We start from the raw sequence: 26,026 nt of genomic DNA on the forward strand, positions 1-26,026 counted from the left end.
TTTTTTTTTTTAAGACACTCCCAATCAGCAAATACAAAATACCAATTTCAGAACAGTACCATGAGTCTACCTTCCTTTGTTGGCAATCTTTCCCTTTTAAAACAGGATTTTCAATTTATATCTTCTTCTTTCTCACACATACTCATATACATTTCCAGTGTTTTATGAAAAGTTTTATTAAATTTTCCAGCTAACCATCTAAACAGCTATTATTTAGAATGGTTCTGATATTAAATATTGTGACTGGAAGTCTCTATTCTGTGAAACTATTAATATTTATTTTCCTTTATTCTTAAGTTGAACTCATAGACAACAGGGCAAAACCAGCTGCAATGCTTTCTCACTCCCAGTTTTGCTGCAGGTTGGAGAGAAGACTGATGGGTTACCTTTCTGGTTTTAGAGCTAGGCATAGAGTATCTGAGGCTTCTCCCAGACTATTAGATACTAATTTGGAAACACCCTAACTGACTAGTTGTACTGCTTCAGAACACTTGCTGACAAGGATCACAGCTGACAAAGTTGACAAGAGGCTTGCAGAATGTGAAGAGAACAAGCACTAAAGCATCAGTGTGGTCTTAATGAATATTACCAGAAGTGTTACAACTGACAGAAAAAAAATCATGTTAATTCGTAAGCATGTTTTTCTTTGAACCTGCTCTGCAACCCCTTACTATCAGGAAGAATGCAACACATGAATAATTCAGAAGTCAAAGCACCAATGAAGCCAGTGAGTCCCATTCCAAAAGATCAGATTCTAATTTTAGTTCATCAGCCACCCAGTGAAGATCGACTTGGCTCAAGAAGCCAGTCACAAATGAACAGAGGGAGCTGTCTAGACTATATTGTTAAAACCTATTTGGCAGTAACCTCATTGCAGAATTTCACTGAAAATACATGTGCAAGGGACTCTGAGATAATCTAGCCTCTATTCTTGCACAAAGTTAGAATCAACTACAATGCACTATTCCTACGTTCAGTCTCATCAAGGCAGAATTTCACTGCTTCCCTAAAAAATAATTGAGCCTTACAATATGCTCCCTGTCTGGTTAGAATTATTACTCCTCAATTTCTCCTAGTGTGATTTAAGGTCATCACATCCAGTTCCTTTGTGTTTATCAGAGGCTAGAGAGAACAGAGCTTTGTTTCCCTTATCTCCTCTAACTATGAACATGGTTTCTGCAAAACCACTGCTTCTGCTCCAGTTCTCTCTTGTGAATAAACAGCCTCAGTTCCTTCACTCTGTTTTTGTAAGTAGTCACCTTTGTGTTTTCTCCTCAAGACATCTCTCCTGATATACAAGGAGCCCTGTCTTGGCAGAGCAGCTCCACTCTTAGAGAAGGGTACTCCTTCTCATGGATCTCAATGTTGCAGTCTTTTGCACTGTATCATTCCTGATTTACATTCAGCTATGATCTATTTGAAGATGCTTTTCTGTTTCACATCACTTCCTCACCTGTCACTCTTCCCATAGTGTTTGTAAAGAGGGTTATTATTTTCTGTAGAAATTTTAGTTGCCCCTGCAGGATTGCATTTTATGTTTCAAACACTGCTGAGATATAACAACTTTTTGATTCTAATCCTGTCTTCCAGTGTAACTACAGACCTTCCCAGTTGGTTATTATCAGGGCTTTTCATAAACATGCCACACACTAGAAAAAAATAATCATCCCTGTTGTCCTCCAGTAAGTCACTGATGGTTATTTTGAGAGAGCAATCTTTCTCCTGAACTAATCCTTGGAAACTTCCTGTTACTCACACATTTGGGCCATTTACAGTTTAAAGTACAAGTCAGGCAATACAAGAGGGTCATTGGTTCCATTTTCCCTGAGTTCCATTTTCCTCTTTAAAATAAAAATTTGCTTTTTATATATTTTCTATCTTCCATGTGTTCTCAAACAAGTATTGTAGTAGGCTTTTCACAAATTAGCTGCTGCTCTTCATGATACTAAAGGTGAATACTGCTGTGACTAACTGAAACAGGGTAATATCTGTATTTTCATTAACGATGACAATAGATGCATTAACCAATACCTTGGATATTGCATTTTCATAGCTTTCCAAGCTTGTTAGTTCTGTTTATCAAATATTTTTCTGTTATCTTTCTGTTTCTGGTTTACTTCTAGTTTCAGGTGTACCAAATCTTTTTAATTTGTGTAAACTTTGGGGTTTTTCCCCTCAAGATTTTTAAACTGTTATTGTGAACTCTATCTTTCTGAAGTCCTTTCATACAAGCCCTTCAATATCTCTGCAAAATAATGGTTTCTTAATTAGGTTAGAGCTTAAGAGTCTTTGTGGGTGTTTTCAGCACTGGCCATGATCAGCACTTACCAAGGACTATCTGGACCAGTCCTGTCTTAGGTAGCCCCCAAATTACTCACTATTTACTAAGTCCTATGCTTTGTATGTAGATCCATACATGCTCTTTTCGCACTCAATTTCCCTGATTTTTAGGCACACAGCAGACACCTCCAAATTTTGTCTCGCTCTAATCACTACCTGGATTTATGACATCTTACCTTCTACACTGCTGACCTCAGAACCAATGTTTATAAAGCACCTCTCTTCCTTTCCTGTCTTGACAGCCCTTTCTAAAGGGTTATGCACTTCCACTGCATTACTCCAGTCCAGCACAGACCCTCACCAAATCTCAAGGCCAACTCAGTCATGAGATACACAAACACAGTTTTTGTCAGTAAAATTTCCTCATCCCCAAAACCAGTGTCTTAGGGATGTTCAGACCTTAAAACCCTACATGTCCTTTCATCTATCTCAAGGACCCAACAGTATGAGCATTCTTTGAGCACAGCTGCTAGATTGGAGCCCATATAGAATTTGTTGACAGGAAATGCAGTGTTGATATATTCACAGTCCATTAACTGGTCCAGTTTGTGTACTTACCCATGACTCCACAGCTAAATGGTACGAGCATTTACTTGGAAGAAAAAGGACTGTACTATGGGGGGGCAAGGGAGCTGTGTTTGTGGGGTATTATGTAGCTGTTTGGGTGGCATGTGCTGGTGGTTTTTATAGAGGTTGTTTGGTTTGGGCTTCTTTTTTTGTTGTTGGCTTCATTTTGTTGTTGGTTTTAGTTCTAGGTTTTTTTAATCTTATGGCTAGATATATAAGCATCATTCATGTTTGAAAAAATTCTGCAGGAGCTATTTGCAAATTCCTTCAGCAAAATACAGTGTAATTCTAAAAGAAGTGTTTTAATATAGAAGGTAAGAGGGAGGAAACTGAACCAGATTCTCCTACAGTCTTGTTTATAAATAGGAGGTATTCAGAGATGTGTTTCCACAGCACACATATAATTCAAGTTTAAGTGATGCAAACCAGAATGTGTTACTATTACACTGTGGTTTATATTAGTATTTTCACATCCACTGTTTATGCAAAAATATTGGAGGTACCTCAGAACACAAGTCATTAGATGAGTCTTTACATTAGATGACTGAGTTAAACAATGACTTTCTGTCCCAAGTCAAGCATAGAAACACAGAAAGTTTCATTTAAAAAAAATCTTTACAAATATTGATCTATACTAATCAGTCCAGACCATAGTGCCTGCTTTTCCCCTTGCATGTATGTGTGGGGTGTCCACGAAAAAGTTTCCATTACACTGTCCTAATTCTAGGTATTTGATATTGATTTTGCTTAATGCTCATGAAAATAAGTATCACTCTTAAAAATAAAAAAGCTCACACACATCTTTTACAGACATTTAAGCACAACAAGAAATTTAAATAAATGCTCTTGAGGCAAAAAGCTGATTACCTTCAGACTCCAACTACTGGTGCTTAGAAAAGCCTGGAGTGTGCACACACCTTCTTGAGACATGGTAGATACAGGGGGACGAGTCAACCCAGCCAGGCTGTCGGAGCTTAGGGGGCAATCAAGCTCCCCGAGCCTCCCCAGGAAGAGCTCAACTGCAAACTAAACTGGAGTCTACACTGCTGAGAGGGCTGTTGGCCCTCTGTACTTCTCAGTGGCTTATCACTTTGAAGCTAAGAAAATGCCTAGAAAATCATGTGACCTGAGCAAGGGAAGCAGTAAGTTTTCCTCTTGCACTAAGGAACTTAAAATGAAATACCAGAGCTTTCTAAGCACTGTTCACTACCAAAAGACACAGAGCTACCATAAACTATGGTACCACTGTCAGCCACTTACTAGTTTCTTGAATGGCTAAGTGGTTGAAGTGAAGATGAGAATAAGCAGCCTCACAGAGCAGTACACATTCAGAAAGAAGATCCAAAAAGGGCTGGAAGGAACTTCAGGCTCTTGCTGTCAGAAACAACTGTAAAATCATTTGTTCATTCATTATGCCCGACTGCATGATGAAGTTAGATTTCACTTACTCCTGATAAAAGGCAATTCCAGAATCTGTTCTGACTTACAGTCTAAGTTCATTAATTTTTTTTATGACTCTTTCTGCAAGGCATGGTACAAACACAGAAGCTTCCCAGACTCCAGTAAAGATTTCTGAAGCCACTTCTGCTCTGCTACCTTAACAGAGCAGCAGGAACCAAGATGTCTAGAAAGGGTCTGGAAAAGTCACAAACTTAATTCTCTTGTGCAAGCAGCAGATATCAACTTACTGATGTTGGGAAAAGAAGCAACTAATGTAAAGGAGGATGAGAGAAGAAACAAATAAAGAAGAAGGAAAATAAGAAAGTCTGATTTTGTTTAACAAAAAGGTGAGCTCTAGTTTTAGCAAGAGAAAGGTTAGCGTGCCTACATATGAGTTAGTGTTTCAAACTTATAACTGAGAAATATGCAATCCTCAGTTGAAAATGGAAAAACTTCCTCCAAATGTAAATACTACAATTGCTGAGTATGTGCAAGAGGAGGCTGAAGAGGAAAAGAAAATGTAAGATGTAAGGAAAAGAAAATGTAAGATGTAACTCACACCTATCTAGACAGTATCTCCAGGCTGGCCACACATCTAATTTATTTTGATAGTTAAATGCTTCTACTCAAGAACAAAGGAAGAACACAGCAAAAAAAAACTGAGGGTATTTTTTGCTAGAATAGATATTTTTCTCTTGATTATTACTTAACTTATGGCTACAATTACCAGAAAGAAAACTCTGAGCCTAAACCAGTTATACTGAGGTTTTCTTATGGCGCTGTGGTAGCGATGGATATTTTGCATCCACATGTTATTTCTTTTTGGCTCTATGCTGACAAGAGGATGCTTTAATTTCCAGATAATTAAGCCTTTTTACAAGTCTTTGCTGAAGTTTACATCAAGTAGTTCAACTCCAAATTCTTCTACTTGGAAGAAACTATATTGAAAAACTGGCTTCAGATATTTTTCTTCAGAATTTTAAAATATGTTTGAATCAAAATCAGTAATATTTCATTAATCAAAATTTATGCATATTTTTACATCTTATATGTAAATCAGATAACCTAAAAACCTAAGGTAAACAGATTTTTAAAGTCACATGAGTGTACACATGCATATATTTCTAAAGGTATGCAAGATGACACCAAAATACCTGAAGATGGTTAATTTTTCACAGAATCACAGAACGACTGAGGTTCAAAAGGAACTCTGGAGGTCATCACGTCCAACTCCCCCTGCTCAAGCTGGGCCCAGTAGAGCAGGCTGCCCAGGAACTTGTCCAGATGTGTTTTGAAATCTCCAAGGATGGAGACTCTACAGCCTTCCTGGGCAACCAGTGCCAGCACTCGGTCACCCTTACAATAATCAAGTTTATTCTTATGTTCAGATGGGACCTCCAGTTTCTCTACCAAACTCTATTTTCTAGAGATCTGTACAATCACAAACATTTAAACTGAACTGTCACATGACAAACTGCTGGTTATCAGCTGCCAGCTGCAAATTCTGTAATTTTATATATCCACATACCTCTTCATGCTCTCCTGAAGAAACAGGATTATCCTCATACGTGGGGAAATGACACCCTGCTTTACAACTGCAAAACCTGCCAGTCTCCTCACGTGGCTCCACTATTCTGCAGTTTACTTTAGAGCTCTCCACTGCTCTCCCTTCTAGAGATTCTTTCATACTGCATTCTAAACAGGGATCTTGGTTTCCTACTGGCAACATCCCGGCTGACTCTTCTTGGGAATCCAATGATGTCTGTGCACTCTTCTCCATTCCAGACTTTTTTAATCTGGGAAGGAATTTTCCAGATTCAAGCTCCGATTTTCCGTAGTAATGCCCTTCTTTTTCTGCATCTTCTTCCAGAGGTTTGAGATCTGCTTGTGGATCCTCAAATACATCTACTTGAGGAGGGACAGCAATACCTCCCTCATCTTTTTCTGACTCAAATTCTGACTCGCTTCCACCACCTGGAGAAAGTTCAGATGCAGAAATTGGGCGGAAGTGAGTCCTCGGAGAAATCCGTATAGCCCTGTACTGCGTTCGATCAACACCACATATCCTGGGGTGTAAAACCTCACTGTCTGAATCAGAGCACAGAATTGACTTAGGTTTAAAACTAGGGCTGAAAGATGCAATTCCTTCTGGCTCAAACGAACACTCTACATGAAGAACTTGTGAAAATGGATTGTTCAGGTCAAAGGAAGAGAATGAATATTCAAGCCCTGGTTCTTCGACTTGAAAGTTACCACAAGCTCCCAGTAAGTCTTCATGGAAGATAAAAGAAAAACCCTTATTTAATCCGTTATCTCCACTCTTTGATTGTTCATTCTGTTCAAATGATACAAACGGCCTCCATAATTGCCTGTGGCCAGGGGCAAAGCTATTACCTGGAGTCATAAAAACATCTGTACCAGCTATTGTCACCACATCGGAAGCTGCACATTGCAGTAAACTCCCCTTTGAGTGACCAGGTGGCACCACTGCCCATTCTCCATCACTGTTAAATGTTTTGAGCTCCCCATACACACCACCAAGTATAAATGAGTTTTCTTTATCCTGGTTAACATCCCAGGGTTTTGATGGTGTGGTATAGTCACCACCATCTACTTTTGATAAATCATTTGAGACAAAGGCTCTCTTCTCTACATTCTCCTTTTGACCTTCCCAGAGGTGATACTCTGATCTTTGCACTGCTTTATTGGGTTCCTGGAGGGTTTCAACTTTTGCTTCTGTATCCAAACAGCAGCAATAGTTATTTACATCAGTTGAAAACAATTCATCTTCTATTCCTTCTATTTCTACCATCGCTGCAGAATTTCTGTCTGTCATATTTGTCCAAATATCTTTAATAACCCCTGAGCTGTAGCCATCTCCATGTGGACTGCTTTCCCTACACCCTTGTGTAGTTTCATAGTCTTTACTTTCTGCTTTTTGTTCTAGCTGAATACCACAGACAGATTCTAGCTTAGATTTCTTTTTGAAAATCAAAGTGGGCATTTCTCCTAAACTTCTAGCTTGTTGCTGGCAGGTTTCTTCTGGCAGAAAATCTAGAATTTCTTCATCTACGTAATTTGAAGACACTCTAGGAACTACATAATTAATATCTTCTGCATTAAATTGCGTGGATTCTTCATATGGAATATTTATAGTCTCATTGTCTGAACGTGTTTCTTCCGAGTGTGACCATGGACTACAGGTTCTTGTTGAAAGATTAGAACAGTGTTCATTTTCATCAAAGGCACTATTTTTGGTCCATATTAGCAATCTAGACTGTGTTTTCCCAAGAATATTAGCAGTGCTACTAGAATCTGCATTTTCATTTCCCAAGCTGAGTGTTTCAAAAGAAAATGGTAAAACAGAGTTACTGCATTGCACTTCAAACACTGAAAAACAAGAGTTTATACCAGACCCTTCATTAATATCTGAAAAGAGCTCTTGATTGCCAGCAAGCATGTGTGAATTAAGCATTGTGCTGTCTAGGATGGGGGAGAATCTGATCGGAGAATCTCCTCCAAAACTTTCCCCATCTGCATCAGCAGAACTAGAAGATGAACAGCACTCCCAAAATTGAGCTAAATTACTAAGGTCTTGCAAGAACCACCCTTCAGCACCAACAGAGCTGGTCGAATCAGTCCATATTGCACTTTCCCCTTGCAACTCCATTCCATCTAACACTATGCAACATTCTGCCTCAAAATCAGTTTTTTCTTTACTCTTCTGTCGAATCATATTTAAAATCCGACTCTCCCCTTGCATCGTATCTGAGGCACCAGGATCCAACATGGATTGATCAATATCCACTTCATAGAAGTGTGTTAGTTCTGACAGATGAACATCATCTAAATATTTGTCGTCCTCTGGTTGAGAACATATTGAGGTCCCAGCGAGGTCAATATCCTCATTTAGAACTGCAGGCATTTCTACAAAGTGACCATCAATGAAAGTACCTGCTGCGAGGTATGTTTTATGAGTATTATTGTTGCTAATACAAAGACCATGTACTGATTCAGACAACTCTTCTACAGCCTCTGATGTTACTCCACATATATCTTCTCTGTTGCGGTACGTAGTCTCCAGCTTGCTTTTTCTGCTAAGAGGAACAAAGTACTCCGTAATCGGCTCAGTATACCACAAGGGCTCTTCTTTATATTCCTTTTCATTTCTACTGTCTAAATACAAATCTTTTCCATCACTACCGCCAGCTTCTTTTCTTCCAATTTCTTTTAATGGCCTTTTACCTCTTTTGCACAGTTGTTTGATGGACCCGCTGCTGCTGCTGCTGCTGCTTCCGCTGTGGACTTTTCTATCAACCTTTTCACCAGATTTCACTGACAGCCTGCTCTGCCCATTACGCCCTTTTTTACTCCGAACCTCTCTTGTTTTGTGTCTTACTTTAATACATTTCATTGATGCCTTGTATTCACCTTGATTACCACTAGAACTTGAGCCAGCCTCACTGGATCCAGATGACCAGGAGCGGGGACGCATCTTCCCTTCAGACTTATGTCGGACTTGCTTTTTGTACAAAACAGGCTTCTCTTCAACAGTGTTGTTACTAAAGTTGTTTTCTTTCTCGTTTTTACTCTTCTTCTGCTGGGCTCTTTCCTGTACAGTGGCAGATACTTTATTACTTCTGTCTTTAGCTACTTCACTTTCACTATTGCAGTCTTTTGGAGAAGATGTATCTGTGCTAGTTGGTGGAACAGTGGATGAAGATGAGGAGCTAGAGTAAGAACAAACTTTGGATTTATTCCACACAGTCATAATTTCCTGCAGGCAAACTGGCTTTTCGGAAAGAGGAGGAAATGCTTCATAGTACCTGAAAGCAAATCAAAAGGGACATTTGGATTGTAGAGCTTCAGATAAGCATTAAGATTAGAAAGCATTACTAAAACCACAGCAAAACACTACCTGTCTGATAGCTAAAAATCTAGTTTGCACTACATATGCACATCCCACCCATTACACTGTTTGAATCATATCAAAGGGAAAATGGAAATGAGCTTTAAAAGTGCTTATATTAATATATGTTTAGAAATATACTGCATACAAGTAAAACTGTTTCCTTTTCAGAGACTACGAAATATCATTGTACAGAGAAATTGTGGATGCTTACAACAGTGGCTCCAGGTTTATTAGATCATGTAGCAATTCACTACAATCTTCTTAAATGCTTAATTTAGATTATAAATGAGGAAGTCCTGAATTTCAGTTAGTACAGTCCTGAATTTCATTTTTCAAAATTCTCTTTTGTGTAATGAGGTACTATCTGTTAAGTCCTACACAGTTTGATCATCCAGTTATTAAGAAAAAGCTTTTTAAAAAAGATTTGTTTCTGAGTAGTTTAGGATGCTTAACAGCTTCATGCAAGATGTACAAGATTAAAATATGGTTTTCTGCAACATTTATAGTAGTATGTGTTTGGTGGTAGAGAGATATATACTGAATCACATATATTTCAACAAAAACTTATTAAAAAATTTTACAAGTCAGTTAAATTAAATGCAAATTAGCACAATCAGTTCCCTGAAGATGGATCATCCATTTAGTAACATTTCTACTAGGCTGTTGCTACTATTAAGAGATACAGAAGCAGCTGTATCTCCAATAGACCTCAATGACAAAACTCCTGGGTAGTTCAGTAACACTGGACTCAGGTACTGGCTAACTAGGCAATCACTTTGGTTATCAAGAGTTTAAAGGTTATAAGAGAGTTTGTTTGCCATTTCAGCAATAGAAGACAGCAAGATCTCAATCCAGTAAACAGATTATTCCCTCCTTGCAAATCTATATGTCAATTAATGTTGTTTTAAAGGTTTTTATCTGGTTGACCTAGTCTTCAGGAAACTAAAATGAAGTATGGTTTGAGTTCTGTATATAGTCAAATGAAAGCAGTCTGGGCTTTGACAGAAATTAAACTAGCTCATGGTACCAAGTGCTTATATTTAAATATATAAGTTTAACAAAAGAAGATAGTATGGAAATAAACTTATTTCTTAATATCCACAAAACCCCAGATTCCCCATTAAGTTAACTTCAAAATGTTAAAATATGGGAATAAAAAGAAAAAAGCATCTCAGATAATAATAAGAAAAAAATGCCTACATTTCAACTTGATCCTTTGCTGTTGGAGATAAATCAGTCTCAGGAGTCAAAGAGCCTTCTAACTTTTTGTGAATCTTCTCCTCTGTTTTGGAAGAAAATTCCAAAGGCTTAACAGAAAAATTCAAAAGAGACAGTGTACTTTATAGTAGTATTTAACAAAATACACCAGGATGCATAACTGTAATAGTAGCAAAAATTTCCATACAACACTGTAAGTAACACTAAGAAATTATGAATTACCACCCAAGATACAAGTTTTTCACAGCTGTCCAGTCCTGCAAATCTGACCAAACACAACTGGCCAGCAGCTCCATTCCACCTCACAGCAAGCAATGCCCCACTAAGAAAATTCCTGCTGAATATTCAATTGTTTCATATCCAAATCCTTATCTTATTCTTGCATTGCTACAAACACAAAAAAATATTACTTAAAAAAATCAACTGTTTAACTAAATGTTTTCATCACTGACCACATCTCATGTGTTTCACTAAAAGGAAATATCTTTGCAGTAATGGCTGAGCTTTGAATGGATGTAAAGACATATTCCCTGTGTGAGAGGTGACTGAAGATTTTCTCATTCTCTATATTAAAACCTTTAAAATAAAGAAAAAAGTGAGAAATGCTATTTTTTTTTCCAAAATAAATGCTCACCATCACCTTGGCTCAAGAAAAAATCCACTGCATTCTGAAATATTAAGAGCTGACTAATGATTACTGTTTAAAATTAAAAAAGGGGGAATGGAAACAGCTAAAACCATGCTTCAACCAAGTAAATGTTTATGTCTTATACCACATAATAAGCAGATTAATTTTACTCTAAGTGACCAAGGCTGCTGCTGTGTACCTGAACAAACATTTATATGCAATGAACTTTCACTGGAGACAACACAACTTTACACTATACTCCCTCCCCTCCCCTAAGCTTGACATCATAAAGTGCCCTATAGCCCAGAAATTTTAAGTAGCGATGGTTCTTTGGATGCTTTTCACACAAATAGTTTCCACATAATTATTTTGAGGGAAATCTGCTCTTTGCAAGCATCAATACACAAAATAATAGAATCAAGCCTACTTTATTTTCATTGCTTTTGGTAGGGAGGGGAATGCTGAATTTGGAGTATTTACTAAAAAAGCAGGCACAGCTGGATATGAGTAGTTATAGCTTTTAATGAAGAAACTCCATTTGTGACTGGCTATTTTTTAGGTAAATAAATGTCAACAGGTAAATACCAATACAAAATTGCTAACATTATTGAATGAAATTATTCAAATGCATTTTAAAATTGCACAGTCTGTGCCAAAAGCTACTGAAATAACAGCCTACTCCCCCACAGCCACCCTCATCTCAGAATGTTGAAGAGTTGATAAATACCGCACATGGCCTCAGAAGTATAAACATTTTTTTCCTCACCTTGCTTACTCTGAAGGTCTTTCAGTTTGGAGCAAAGCTCCTCCACTAATGTTTCAATCCCAGAGCTCTGCACAACAACAAAAGCACACGGGGGAAAAAAAAAGGAAAAAAATAGAAAATATAACTTACTAAAAAGAATTTTAATGCCATAGAAATATACCAATACAGTAAACACATCTCAGCAGACATATTGTTCTTTTTGCACAGTAACTACATATGAAAAATCAACCAAAATTATTACTAGTATAAATCCAATCCTATAAATACATTAGTTAGAGGTCAAAATGATTCCCTGGAACACGAAGATACATTCACACAGAGGTTTCGAACTACAGGTCACATTGTTGCATCATTGGATATCCAAGGCTTTGCAAACACGGCATGCCACATTTACTGCATGTTATTGCTGCAGATTTAGCCAGGAGTCTCAGGATAGAAGTTCAATGACCCACTGATCACTAAATGCATTTCAAAAAGCTAGGTATGATCCTTTTGCTGCACAATTTATACCTGTGGGAAAGGGACTGTTAAAAGGATACAGAACATCAGGCATGAAGGTGGAAAGGAGAACAGTAGGAAGGCATACCCATATACGTGGCAGAAAAGGGAGAGGAAATGCTTCCACAATATCTGTACGCAAAACCCATCCCATAGTCTTGCCAATTTAAAAAATGACCAGGTATTCCTTTTCTTTTTAAACATTCTCTTATTAACAACACAGGACAGCAGAGGAAAAAAGAAACACCTTCTTCATATTCCTATAAGCCTCTATTTTCTTCCTTTATTCCTCTACATAAATACTGAAATACTGAAAATAAACATGCACACAAAACAGTCCAATATATTCCCCACAGAGGAAAACCCCATGTCATTCCAATGGAATAAAATTTTAATTCCAGTCAGTGAAATTCTAAACACCAACTTAGAGCCTGAAATGACCATTCCTGTTGGAAGGAAAACTAGGTGAAGTGGGTACTGTGGGTATTTGTATTGTCATTATGTGATGCTTGGGAACTGTTCTCTGAGATCGCACATCACAGCTTCCATAACAGCAAACAGAACTGGAATCACAGCTAAACACAGCAGTCTGGAACTAGTGAGCAGGACACAAGAGGACCCCAGCACATCACCCTACAGCTGGAAGTGGTAATGAGGGAGGACCATGCAGCTTATTGTATCCTGTGCATAGTTTCCTCAGTATCAACTCTGTCATTGCTGGAAGTCTAGTTCCAATTATACCTGGAGAAACTTACACAAACCCCCAAGAAAATAATCTCATCTACTGAATTTAACATGATTTTATTGTGCGTTTAGTTATGGGGCATGTTTTCTCTCTAAAGGTAACACTGATCAAATATCAAGTTACAGAAATGCACAGAAAAGAGTTTGACTTGCTGTGTCACCCTGGTGGTATAAAGATTTCATTTTTCAAAGACCTAAGAGTTTCTTGTCTCTCCTGACTGCTGTCCAGAAATTGCTGAGAAATGTGAATATATGTTGCTAAAGCACAAGCAAATACTATGAAAACGAGAATAATAACTTATACAGTCAGACTGGCTTGTTTAATTCACTGTCAGAAAAATAAACTTGAAAAATCATACACTGAAGCAATGATTTATATGCTAACTCCAATTATTTGCAGCCAAGTGAGAAAGAAAGCCATGTTCTATTCCTAATTGTATTGCTGCACTGAAGTGCTAAATATAAACCTTTATGCCACACACTTAACCGAGGATGACTTAGCAGTATCAAACTTCAGAAGGCATCTCCTATATCAGCAAATTTACCAGTATAAATTAAATCATTTAGCAAGAATCAAGCAGGACAGTAACATGGACAAAGCCAGGTAGTTGTAATAATTTGTCACTTTATGCCTATACCACTCTTGACCCCCCCCCCCCCCCCAAAAAAGGTCAACAGAGGAGGAGCTGGCCTTGGTTTTCCTTAGCTCCCCAAACTGTCTAATCGAACAAGCACCTGTAGCAAACACTACAACGAATACAGATTCACTTCCTTAACTTAACATCAGGCTACAAAAATGCCCTAAACCAAAACAACACGCTTACCATTACAGCGAAGAAGTGAAAACTTCTGGAATCAAACGCCTCATTTCCTCCTGTCCCATGAAACTAATACTCGAGTCAGCTGACGCGCCGCCCGCTGTCCGGCACGGCGTGAAGGAGACGGCGCTCGCTTTAAAACAAGGGGGGTGCCACTCGCTGTGCGCAACGCCAGCACTCCGGAGACCCCCTGCTCAACTTCTTACTGCAGCACGTGACTTAATGTAACAAATGCTGCGGCAGTTATTTCATATATGACACTGCTGTTCTCAGAATATGAGATTTAGTTACTTCTTTTATTGTTTACCTGAATGCCTTGTAGCTGTAACAACCCCGTGGCCTGAAAGTAACACGTTCCAGGCGCTGGCTTGGTTCAACAGGACAGTTAGCTAAAAAAACTAGGTGATCTGCTTGAAGCACCTTGCTTATATTCAAATTTAAAGACAGCCCCCGTGCATTACAAATACTGGAGCACCTTATAAACATTTTGAAATATAGAAATTTTAGTGGCCAATTATGATTGCTTTTGTAATTCTACCATGAAAGGCTTAAATCTCAAAATTGTCCAGATTTCTACCAACCCATTTCTCTGAATTACAAAGGACAGGGCATACTTTTTAAATTAATATTTTTAATTTTGTATAACAGTATTTCCTGCACGCCAAACACATTTTACTCCCTTCTACTGTTTTTAACATATTTCTCTTTCTTTCCCCTAACTTTAACATACATCCAGTTTCACCAAAAGTTGTTCTTTTTGGCTTTTTATCAGCTGGCTGCAGCAAGGGAAGGATTACATAAAGCATAGGTGTGATGTTACAAGCATAGGAGTGATGGTGCTAACAGATAAATTAAGCTTCTGAACTCACCCAGCATGAACAAGAACAGTCAATCTGACTGCTGGAGTTACATGACTCCAATAACCACTGTCTACCTTACTGACCACCATGACCCTATTCAATGCCTAATTAATGCAGTTCTGCATAATAAAGAATAAGACCAATTAAAAACAAAATCAAAACAGCAAAGCCCACACATATTTTTACACATATTTCTAAACATGCTTGAAAGTTTTGACTTCTTTTTGAGGTTGGATTATTTTTCCTAAACACACAAGCACATACATATATATAAAGTCAAATATTAAATCAAAGACCTTTTGAACACTCTCTACGTTGGAAGTAGAGCAGTCAGAAATGACAAGTGGTAACTCATTAGCCCAAAGCAGTCCAATTGCTTTCGTGTGTACATTCACACCTCTGTAGAGCTGCAGAAAATGTCTCCAGAAGATACCTGTAACTGCAGTTACTTCTGAAATGTTTTTATAAATTTAAAATATTCAGTTAAATTGAAAACCATGGAGAAACCCTGTATTATGTGCAACAAACTGAAATTCACTAAATAACTGTTGTCTACGTTAACAGCACTGGTTTCTATGTTTTCACAGTTTTCAGTAAGAAGCTGTGAAACATTAGCTCCTCTCATATGCTTGACAAATCATTTGAATTCTTAGCTGATATTCACCTCTGCTAGCAGGTTACTTCTGAATGTTGCAAACAAGCACAGTACAGTCACCATCCAGAAAATTTAAGAAGTTTTTCCTGAATTTGATCACAAACAGCACCACTATTATTTCATGTAGTTATACTATGGAACTGAGAAGGGGATTGTTCAACAAATTTTTCAATTTTTACTGAGCTTTCACCTCTTCCCATCACCCAGTAATGATATCTGGTTATAGATCTCATATTTACAACAAAAAAATTCCATGCAAACATATACTTTGTCCTGCACGTCTGCACATATGCAGTAGCCAAGCCTTCTGGACAAAACAAAGGAAAACAAAATTCTGATAGCCAGTACTTATAAGGTGATCTTTCACATCTGACAGGCCACAAATACATACACAGAAACTGAAAAATTCCGTCAGATTCTGCAACTCAAAGGGAAGTGTTGTTTTAGGGAGATGTTGTTTGGCTTTAGGTTTTTTGGCAGGTTCAGTTTCTTTTGCTTTTAGTCTAACATACTTTAAAAGCTTCTTCTAGAAGCTTTGAACGGTGCAGCGTAAATATTTACTAAATATGGCTGGTTACTTCATGTCTGTAAGGTATGGGGAAAGATCCTTGCCCATCTTCAATCTTTTTGAAAAACAAAAGCATTACACTTCCTTTTTCTTGAACAATTAAAATAATCACTCATTTGCTATTAGGGTTTTGTGAGCTTTCTAGCTTTCACTTTCAAAACAAATCCTCATTTCCTTTCCCAAACATAGAGAATTTGTTTAGGTTGGAAAGTGCCTCTGGAGATCATTTAGTCCAAACCCCTGCTGAAACAGGATAAACTAGAGAACACTGACATTCCTTTCACAAAATACAAGTTCAAACAATCTAGCAATGAAAGTAAATCAATATATTCATAGTCTCAAATCATTGATTTAACAGGCCATTGGGCTCCCTAGAGAAGATGGTATTCTGACTGTACCAGGACTGTTTTCCTGTCATGTCTCCTGTCACCAAGTGCAGGATTAGGTAGGTTTTCTCTATGAATCAGCTGTTAAACCACGTGAACCAGTATGGCATAAAATGTGATTCACTGCAACCACACATCTATTTCTATATTTTGTAGGATGATGAGAGAAAGTTAGAAGTCTAGGTTCTCATTTTTTAACATTCTGACAGAGTATAATTCATCTGATTACAAGTACTCTCAAAAGAGGTACTCAAGACTGACTGAAAAAAAAGACTAAAAACAAGTCTTGGCCATAGATCAGCACTATGTGAATAAATGAATAAATAAATCAATCCATTAAAACAACAGAAGCTTCCCTGGACTGTTCAACCCAGGTGGAGTTCAAAGGAATGAAATAAGGCTCCAACTTGCATTATGGAATTTTCCTCCATCATAATAAGGTGGATGACACTAAAAAGTATTTAAGAACATGTACAACTTTTTGACCCTTTAGAAGTAAGAACACAATTAAATCTTCATCTGTTCACTTGAATACGTAATGATTTACAACAAATATATTTGACCAGTCAGCAAAACAGATTCTATTTTTTAACTTCTCTTTTTGGGGCCCATGCATACTTAATTCAAAGTAATCTTCAACTAATGTGCGACCTCAGAATATCAATTTCCAAGCAAACTGATATAATATCACAAAAATCCAAGCCATTTTAAGAAATACGAGAGCAATAGCTCTCCAACAAGAAAATAAAAATACTTCCTTGAAGCTCTCTTAATTCTGTCTTTGGTATTAAAGCAACATTAGGAAAGGTAAATTACATATCTAGAACATAGCTAGGATCAGGCTCAGATTTCAGAGCTATGATTCACCACTTCACACAACACCTTCTTAAGAGAGAGAGATAATAAATAGCACATGTTATTTACTAATTCTAGATAAAAGAGATCATCTCCCAGCTCAAATTAATTTCAAATGAACGTGCTATCCCTAAATGTAGGTTACTAGAGCAGCTAATCTGACTTCTGTTATTTAAAACTTAATTCTTTTAGATCCCTCCTATAGCAGGCTACACTGAAATAGAAGTTATCCCCCCAAGAAAGGATAATTCCTCACTAGAAACTATTCTTCCTGATTATTATTCATCACTTATAAACAAACATGCTGACTTCAAAGCCACAACAGACTTGCTTTCCCTGTAAGCAGTGCTGCTGTGAGATTTCACTTAATCACAGTACTTCAGCTTGCCCATGAGAAAATGTTCTTCTCTGTACTATCAAAGAAATGGGGGAAACTTTTGAAATGTGTTCTCACCAATTATGCAAAAGGTCTTTTCTGCATTAAGTGAAATGCAGAAAGGACACTTGAATTTTCCTCAGCAGGTGCTCTGCCAGATTCATTCAAGTTTGCTTGTGTATGATAAGAATTCATAATGGACCTCCAACTCAAATTTTGGTGAAAATGATTGTTCTGCATTAAAGAAAATTATAATCTAATACTCATGTGTGATGGAACACAAGGCATTATTCAGAGAGCTCTGTAACCAACTCCTCTGGCCAATTTTCCTGGCCACTCCTTTGTGCCTGAAAGACTGTGCTGCTCCTCCCTCCAAGCAATGCTTATGCCAACTTTGCTTCTGTCCCAGGCTTATCAGAAAGCTGCTGTGAGGACACATCTGCCTTGCCCCAGTTTGCTCCCATTTTCATTGGAAGCACATACAAGGTGAAATAACTTTCAATGACACTGAACACCTACTTTCAGCCTCCAAGACAGTGACCTACACTATCGGAGATACTAAATGCTATGAAGTTACTTTTCTGTGTAGGCTAAACTCCCATAAGGAATTTGTCCAGTTCAGTATGTATCTTTTCTATATTGAGAAAATGCATACGAAAATTGGAATAATTAAAACTTTTGTCAACTTCAATTAATGTTACTATTACAGATAGCAACGTGGCTTCAGTAACATGATAAATCAGGTATGTGTTACTATGAATATCTGTTTAATGTCACAGTCATAAAGAAAAAGAAATTGATTTATTGTAATTAATTTATTCTGTGATGGTTACCTCGGCAAGATAAATGACTTTCATTTCCTATATGGTGTCTGAAGTAATTTTTAAAATTCTCTTCTAAAGAACACTGCATGTTCTGGAAACGGCTAGTATATCCCTTACAATAAGGCAACTGGATACAACCCAAAAGAAAGATAACATCCACTGACTTTGTGTTCTGGCATTTTCCAGTCTAAGAACAATCATCCTTAGACACACAGACATGCTTAATACTGAGCTAGTTGGGATATACGCTTCAAGAACCGTTAAGGCTCTTTTGGGATCCTAACTTCATTTTTTTGCTTTAATAAATTCAAATTTTCAACACGCACTTAACCTTTCTGATTTGTTAAGATAGCCTTTGCACAACTTGATTCATTCTTGTGCTGTCCCGTATCTGTACATTAACCCTCTGGTTTATGTCACTTCTAGTTATACAAAAATATGTAATCTAAATAACTCGAGAAACCACCTGATGTTTACAACCTGATTCCCTGGTATCCCAGCATGGCGGTCTGTATTTATTACCTAATTAATACTGGCTTACATTAGAGAAGCAGGGGACAGCAGGGATAAATTAGTGATTAAAATTAATTTAAAATCATCTAGTTAAGATGCCATTCTACTTAAGAGAAAAAGAAAAGACTGTTCCCTTGCTACAAACTCCAGAAGTTCTTTTTCCTCAGTTCTTGCCTATCGCTATTGCAAAGTGCAAGGCAAATTATGCAACAGTGCCTTGGTCTAAATGGCACACAGACACCATAATCTCTGCAGGCAGCAATAACTGGCCAGAGTAACCCACCAATAAAGACATACTCAGATGTGCAATCATAACCAATTAATTCATTTGGCCTGATTAGCAGATTATTTCTTAGAAAAAGGTTTATGTCCAGAACTGTAACAGCTGCACAGATGTCCCACCCCTGCAAATGTTGAAGGCCAGGCTGGACAGGGCTCCAAGCAAACTGTTCTCCTGGGAGGTGTCCCTCCCCCACAGCAGGAGGTTGGAACGAGACTATCTTTAAGGTTCCTTCCAGCCGAAATCATTTTAGGATTCTGTGATTCTATTAAAGTTTGACAGTTCTGCACTTCAAGTAAGAAAGATGACAAACACTAAGAAAATTTCAACAAAATCTTATTTTAGACACATCTCAAGTTTGTGCTGAAAGCAAGGCACATTTGAGAACAAAATTATCATTTTAAATTTTTAACAAAACTGTTCACTAGAGCCACACTTTGCTCCTCTACATAGTCCCATATGATAACACAAGCATCAGAAAAGTTATATTCCTCCCCTCGTGACTCAAAGTAAGCAAAGCCAATGCTCTATGCTGTTAGTGTGCCCACACCTGACTGCATTTAAAAGAAATTACTGTTATGAAGTTTCACCGATTATGTTTCCATGTTACTCCTAAGCAGTAATTTCTTATAACAGTGGGATGGAAGGTACTGTGTGCTCTTGTCAAATATATGAGAGCAGCTCTCTTTCAAAATTCATCACGGAATCTATCAAGCAAGACTAGCTTTGAACATGTTGTACACTCTTTTATGTGGCCGTTAGATTTTGAGAGCTTGGTTAGTTCAGAATGGACCACATTGCCTGAACTCCATTACAACAGGCCTTGGGAGATCAGCAGCACTGGACACTAGAAATGTCTCAGGATGTGCTGTGGAACAGCTTAGGTACAGTGGTCCCCTACACTGGGAGAACGAATGATTCTTGGAGCACAGGTTTCATCAGTGCAGAAAGTAAGATCCACAGGAAGTTGTCTCCTTTGCTCATTCTTAAAAAGCCCTCACACATTTCAGCAGGACACAGCAGCTGCTTTAATGAAACTCTGGGGTGCAGCCTCACGTGTGGCACTGCAAGCGTTCGTGCATTAACCGCACTCCACAGGAACCACAGCCACAGCTGGAGACCTGCTCGCTCTCTTGACTATCTATTGAACAACGCACATTTTAGCAGAGAAGTAGTCAGGTACAAACTAGTTAAACTTGGGTTTGTGACCAATGGACAGCTACATAAGTAATTTCAATATTATTACGAAGAAATGTACCTATATACAAGTCCTACATGTATCAGTCTCCATAAGTAACCTCTAATTCCAACCTTGCCCACAGTATCCACCTTGTAAGAAAACAACACACATAAATTTCTAAACTCCTATTTATTTAATAAGTTTCTGAGTCTCAAAGATGCTGCTTTCTGTTGTTTTACAGTAACAAGACGAGTAATGACAAGTTTCAATATTCAAATAAAAAATAATGTACTTTCAGAATCAGCTTTGAAAAAAGAAGAAGAAAAAAGAATCTCTACTAGCATGTGAACAAACTGATCTGTTTCAGAAAGGAATTAGAAACAACAACAAAACTAACCATTGAGTCATTTAATGCTGACAGATCAGCTGTTTTAATTTAAAATCTGAGGCAGTAATTTCAGGATAATATTTATTCTCATCAAAGCACTTTTATATAAATGTTCCCCAGTCCTAAACAATAGGGTTTTTTACCCAATGTTTCATTAGAATAGATATCTCTACTTGACCAGTTAATTGGAAACCAACATTTTAAAATTTCTTCCATACTTTAGCAGGATAAAAATTAAGACAAAATTACTACTCAAGGTCAATATTAACAAGCTTTTTAAATTTGACCAATTCTTCAGCATCTCTTTAAACTATTTATTTCAGAAAAAAACTTTAAAACTACAGTAAGAATAGTAATTGACTGCTACATTAAAGTACTTGTCTTAAAAGTCTTTCTCACCATCATTCTGTCTCCATTTTCTGGCAAGTTGCAATGTACTTACATTTCCTCTGCTCCTGAGTGCAGCAAGAGCATCTGCAGCCAAAGACTTATTCATACAAATATAGACGATTTGAGACACCAAAATTCTTGTCACACAAAAAATACTGTCCTCAGAATGTACATACATTAACAACTTGCATTCTTACATACAACACATGGTGTCTGCCAAAATCAGGCCTCCCTTCACAAACACGCTTAGTCCACAACAGGCTCTGCCATGGCAAAGACACAGTGAGGCAGAGCAGCTTCTCTGACTTGTCATTCTCCTCAATGCAGGAAATGTTTTAGAAATAAACACCAAACTTGGGCTTCTTCAAGTCAGATGTTTGTTTTCAGCACTGTGAAATTAAAACTAGAACCTTGGATTTCTGTCTCAGATTAGTGTTCTACAGCATTACTCTTTTTAATACAAGAGGAAGAACTGAATTCAAGCAAAACTAAGCTACCAAATGAAGTACACCCAAAGAAGGAATACTGTGGGAATGAAAATCCACAAGAGGTGATTTCAGAGTATTTGTTTCAACCACTAAATGAAAGTCCAACAAAAAAGTACTTACTACTATCAAGCCAATTTTCATATAATCTATTTTATTACTTCCTCTCTCCATCAAGCACCTTTTTGAAGTGATCACCAGATTTTACGGCTTTCGGTTACTGGTAGGGGTAGGAGGCAGACTGTCTGCCATTTCTTAATGCTTTATTGGCTATTGGTTCAAATAATCAAGTGCAAAAATCAAAATTATATTAACCATATCTCTGCAATTTCCTGTTAGTTAGAAAAGTTATTACTGACCCTCATTACATTTTGATCCTCTGCACACTTTCTTTCTAAAATGATCTGGCTGCAAAATCCTAAACTGAATCCTTCTTTGAATTGTCACCCTGTGTTTGTTTTTTGTGTGCCTACACACACGTGCACGTATATACTCTGTCTACAGACATGCACAGGGTAAACAGTACAGCCACTTCACTTAAACACAATCTTACTTAAATATATTCATGTTGAAATCCACTAAGACTTTTTTCAATTACTCCCAATAAAGGGGCTCAAATTTGCTTGTTTTGCTCCAATACTAAGATTGAAAGGAGAGGTTCAGCTGGAAGAGCAAGTGTTCCATATCCATGTGAACAGACTGGCATTTCTGCATCTACCTACTTTGAAAAAGGAATCACAGAAGGTAAGCAAAACTAAACAAGCTCCATAGCTGCCCACGTAGACCATTTATCAGGTCACTTGTAAAAAGAGAACATCCTAATGAATACATCCACCTCATCTGACAACAACAAAAAAAACCACAGGTAAACACAGGTAGACATTTATCAAGATGATTCAGAAAACTATTTTAAAAATTTCAAGTGGCACTGGAAAAAAAGTATTTATTTGTATCTCAACAATTTTTATAAATTCTCCTTACACACAACTGATCTACAATTTAAACTGCAGTTCACAGAGTATTTTTATTTTTTTGTGAAGACAAAACCATGAACATTGTATGGAGCAGTTTAAATGCCTCAGCAGAAATAGTATTTTAACATTACCTTTAACAGTCCAAAATCTATTTATTATGCCCACCAGATCAGCATACAAACTTAAATACAAAAACAGAACAACATGAGAAATGTGTTTGAAAAACCAGAAATAAAAGGTATCTTACAAGTTACTTTAAAGTATTACTAGCATTTATGCAGGATCACCCTTCCTTTAATTCTGGGGAAAAAAGAAAAGTCTGTATTTCTTTTATGCAATACATGTGTTAAACTACCTCCAAAGCAAAATTTTTTAAAAAAGGTTTAAAGGATCAATTCTGTGTCTGAATATACATTATAAAAATTATGACCTGCAATTTTATTAATGACAACAAATGTGCAAGCTTAATTGTCTGAGCAGGCAACAGAAGTCAAAATAGCTCTGAAATAACTCAACTCTACAGGTTGCAGATTATAAGTTAATGAATACTAAAAATTTGACAAGGTGACAGGAGTCGAAGGTGAAGTTACTTTTCAACCTTTCAGATCCCATGTATTTTTTATTCTTTCAAAACTGTAGCTCAATAGTTTCTTCCCTTCTCTGTTATAGGTTATTAATAAATTCACCTCCTTCCTTTTGCTCTGCAATTAAATTTCTCTATATAACATAAATTTAGTTCTAAGTGATGATTCTTGATTTTCAGCTATGTGTGGAGATGCATCAAGGGTGTAATTTCTGAAGTTAAGAATCAATCATCAGTATTCCTATAGTCTATGTATGAGTTGTACATTTTATTGTTCATAAAATGAGTATACAAAGACAAACATGTACCCAAGAAAGACATTACTTCTTGCAATTATTTCTCTGTATTTGTTTCATAATCAAATTAACTTCTATGGTAGTTACAGTGCTGACCTCAATATTCTATTCTATAACTATGAGAGCGGAGCTAAGTACCAACAAAATTGTAGTTTGCATCACTTTGTTAGAATAATAAGTAATGGGAAAATGGGAGTTCAGAAATCTCCCAGTTAGTCAATTAGCAATTTAGTAACTGAACAAATACTCAAGTAGTTTCACAGTGAGCCAGAATGTGATGGCAATGCTGCTGAAGGTGGTGGGAATAACCATCAATCTTCCCTACTTCCTTGACCACGCTTCCACAGCCTTGCTGGCACAAGTGTCTGTGCCACAAATCTGATGAGGAAACCTCTCTGGGTTAACACTTCCTCTGCCCCAACCAGGTTAATCTCAGGAAACTGATTCACTTTCCCAAAGCAGCTCTCCACATGACCACCCAAATGCTTATGCAAGCACAAGCTATGACTGTGAAGGTGTGTAGAGCAATAATGCAACCAGGCTGCATAGGTGGGGTAGTTTCTTCTTACAGCAGTGACAGACCAGAGTATTTATAGTTCTGTAAACTAAAAAACAGTTTTTCATTTTTGCTGTCTGAAAAACTCTCCCTGGAGAGCTTCCTTTGACTTGTCCTACAGATCATTCTTTTTAAGCACTGCCTTCAACTGCCTCTCCCTTTGTCCACTTTTCTGCTCAACTACACAGTATCTGCTGCCTCTGCTATCTATCTTCCTTCAACCTGCTGCCTTCACCTTTCCTCACCTGTTCTAGTCAGTGCACTTCACTTCCACTCAATCATGTAATCTGGAAAGTGAACATTTGCTACTAAACATGGCTTTTTATTTAGGGATTCTGGATTACAGATGTTGCATGCACAGAACAAGATGGCTTTCTGCCCACATATTCCAGTCCCTTCTATTCACACACAGCACAAAGTCAACTTCAAATTTTTAGAATTACCTTTATGCGAAGCTCTGTGGTCATTTCAACTCAAACTGGAGCATTGCAAATGCCCCAGTCAAGAACAGGTGAGGGTTTACAGAAAGGAAAGCATGACACTACATAGCACAGAATCTCTTAAGAAATCATTCTAACATATACCGATTTCATAATTTCCTAAATAAAAAAACAATTATTGGAGAAAGCTTGGTGAACTAGCACTTTAAAAAGCCACAAATTAAAATCTAAGCATGACAAGCCAAATATATCTAGCACAAAGAAGGACATAAAGCCTTAAGAATCTATTAAATAGTCCAAACTTACTTCATCAGAAGCAGAGCGAAGACACTGGACAGCAGCCTGTTTTTTCATTTCCTCTAGTGTTAGATCAGAGCACTTTTTCTTACTCTTTCCCCATTTCTTGTAAGCTCCCTTTTCCCAGCCCAGGAAGATGTCATTCTCCTAAAATCAAATGAAGAAATTACATAATTTAAATACATTAATATCTCAGTACTATAGCAGAATAGGACTACAAATAACATACTGTGCAAAATGAAACCAACCCTTTTCTATCTGCTAAAAGCTATTTTTTGCCAAATTAAAGATTAGTTTGATTACATAAAACTTGCACTTACTATTCAGAAAAGCACATGCATCTTTCACAGGATATGGAGGCAACTCACACTTCACTGTAATATTTTCCAATTGCAAAGAATATCCACAAAGGCAATTTTATGGCCAACTTATGGTTGAATGTATTACTGTAATTTACACAAAATACGTTAGTTTCACTGATCTCTGAAATAATAAGAATGAAAAACAAGTAGTTCTGAGTTAAGATCAAACTTGAAGAGAGAAAGTTAAACAAGCCAGAAGAAGAAAATGCAGTGTTAGAAGCCTTCAACTCAGTGTTAAAATGAACATGATTACAGCTAGAGATAGCACTATCTATCATAAAATAAACCTGAACTATTTCAGAAGAAAATTCAAATAATTGAGAAGTGAGGGTGAGTAGGTGGGGTTGGCTTCTCATACATGTAAGAACAATGGAGAACAATAAAATTGAAGTAGAATGCTATTGTATTATATGCAATTATCTGAAGATATGTAGCATCCCTTTTTATGGCTTTTCAGAATTTACAAAATTTATTATCAGACTTGCTAGTTCTTTACTGTCGGTTCACATGCACATACATGATTTCCTATATTCATCTCATGAAAGAAATATTTTGGCTATCAGTAAAACAGTCTTTAACATTTTAAAATGTATGTTTGTCTAAAGTAATCTTCCTCAGCGACATTCACAAACATCTTTTCAGCCTACCTGTTTCAACCCTTTCAATGCATCTATTACTGCTTCCAAAGAAAACCAGGCTAAGGCCTACCCTCATTTAAAAAAATTCCTAATTCCTCATGGTTTCAAAACAAAGTACCAAGTTGTCAGTGCAAATAATTGTCCCTTTGCAATCAAAGAACAAGATGGGATAAACATGGGGGCCAAGAG

The 26,026-nt window shown here is 37.2% G+C and overlaps 1 protein-coding gene across 8 annotated transcripts in view; it reads right to left on the reverse strand.

Moving 5' to 3' along the window:
- Positions 1-26,026, reverse strand: part of KIAA0232 (KIAA0232 ortholog) — a 64,584-nt gene that overhangs the window by 7,424 nt on the left and 31,134 nt on the right. For 7 of the 8 annotated variants that reach the window (XM_062492654.1, XM_062492656.1, XM_062492653.1 and 4 more), the window contains 4 exons: positions 24,847-24,984; positions 11,872-11,938; positions 10,460-10,541; positions 5,876-9,173 (listed from right to left, as the gene is read on the reverse strand). In XM_062492654.1, coding sequence (XP_062348638.1) covers positions 5,876-9,173; positions 10,460-10,541; positions 11,872-11,938; positions 24,847-24,984 — 3,585 coding nt within the window. Of the gene's footprint in view, positions 1-5,875; positions 9,174-10,459; positions 10,542-11,871; positions 11,939-24,846; positions 24,985-25,157; positions 25,284-26,026 lie in introns of all 8 variants that reach the window. The other variant, XM_062492658.1, reaches the window with a different exon arrangement.

Source organism: Cinclus cinclus, chromosome 5 (genome assembly GCF_963662255.1).
Source record: "Cinclus cinclus chromosome 5, bCinCin1.1, whole genome shotgun sequence".
Classification (NCBI taxonomy): domain Eukaryota; kingdom Metazoa; phylum Chordata; class Aves; order Passeriformes; family Cinclidae; genus Cinclus; species Cinclus cinclus.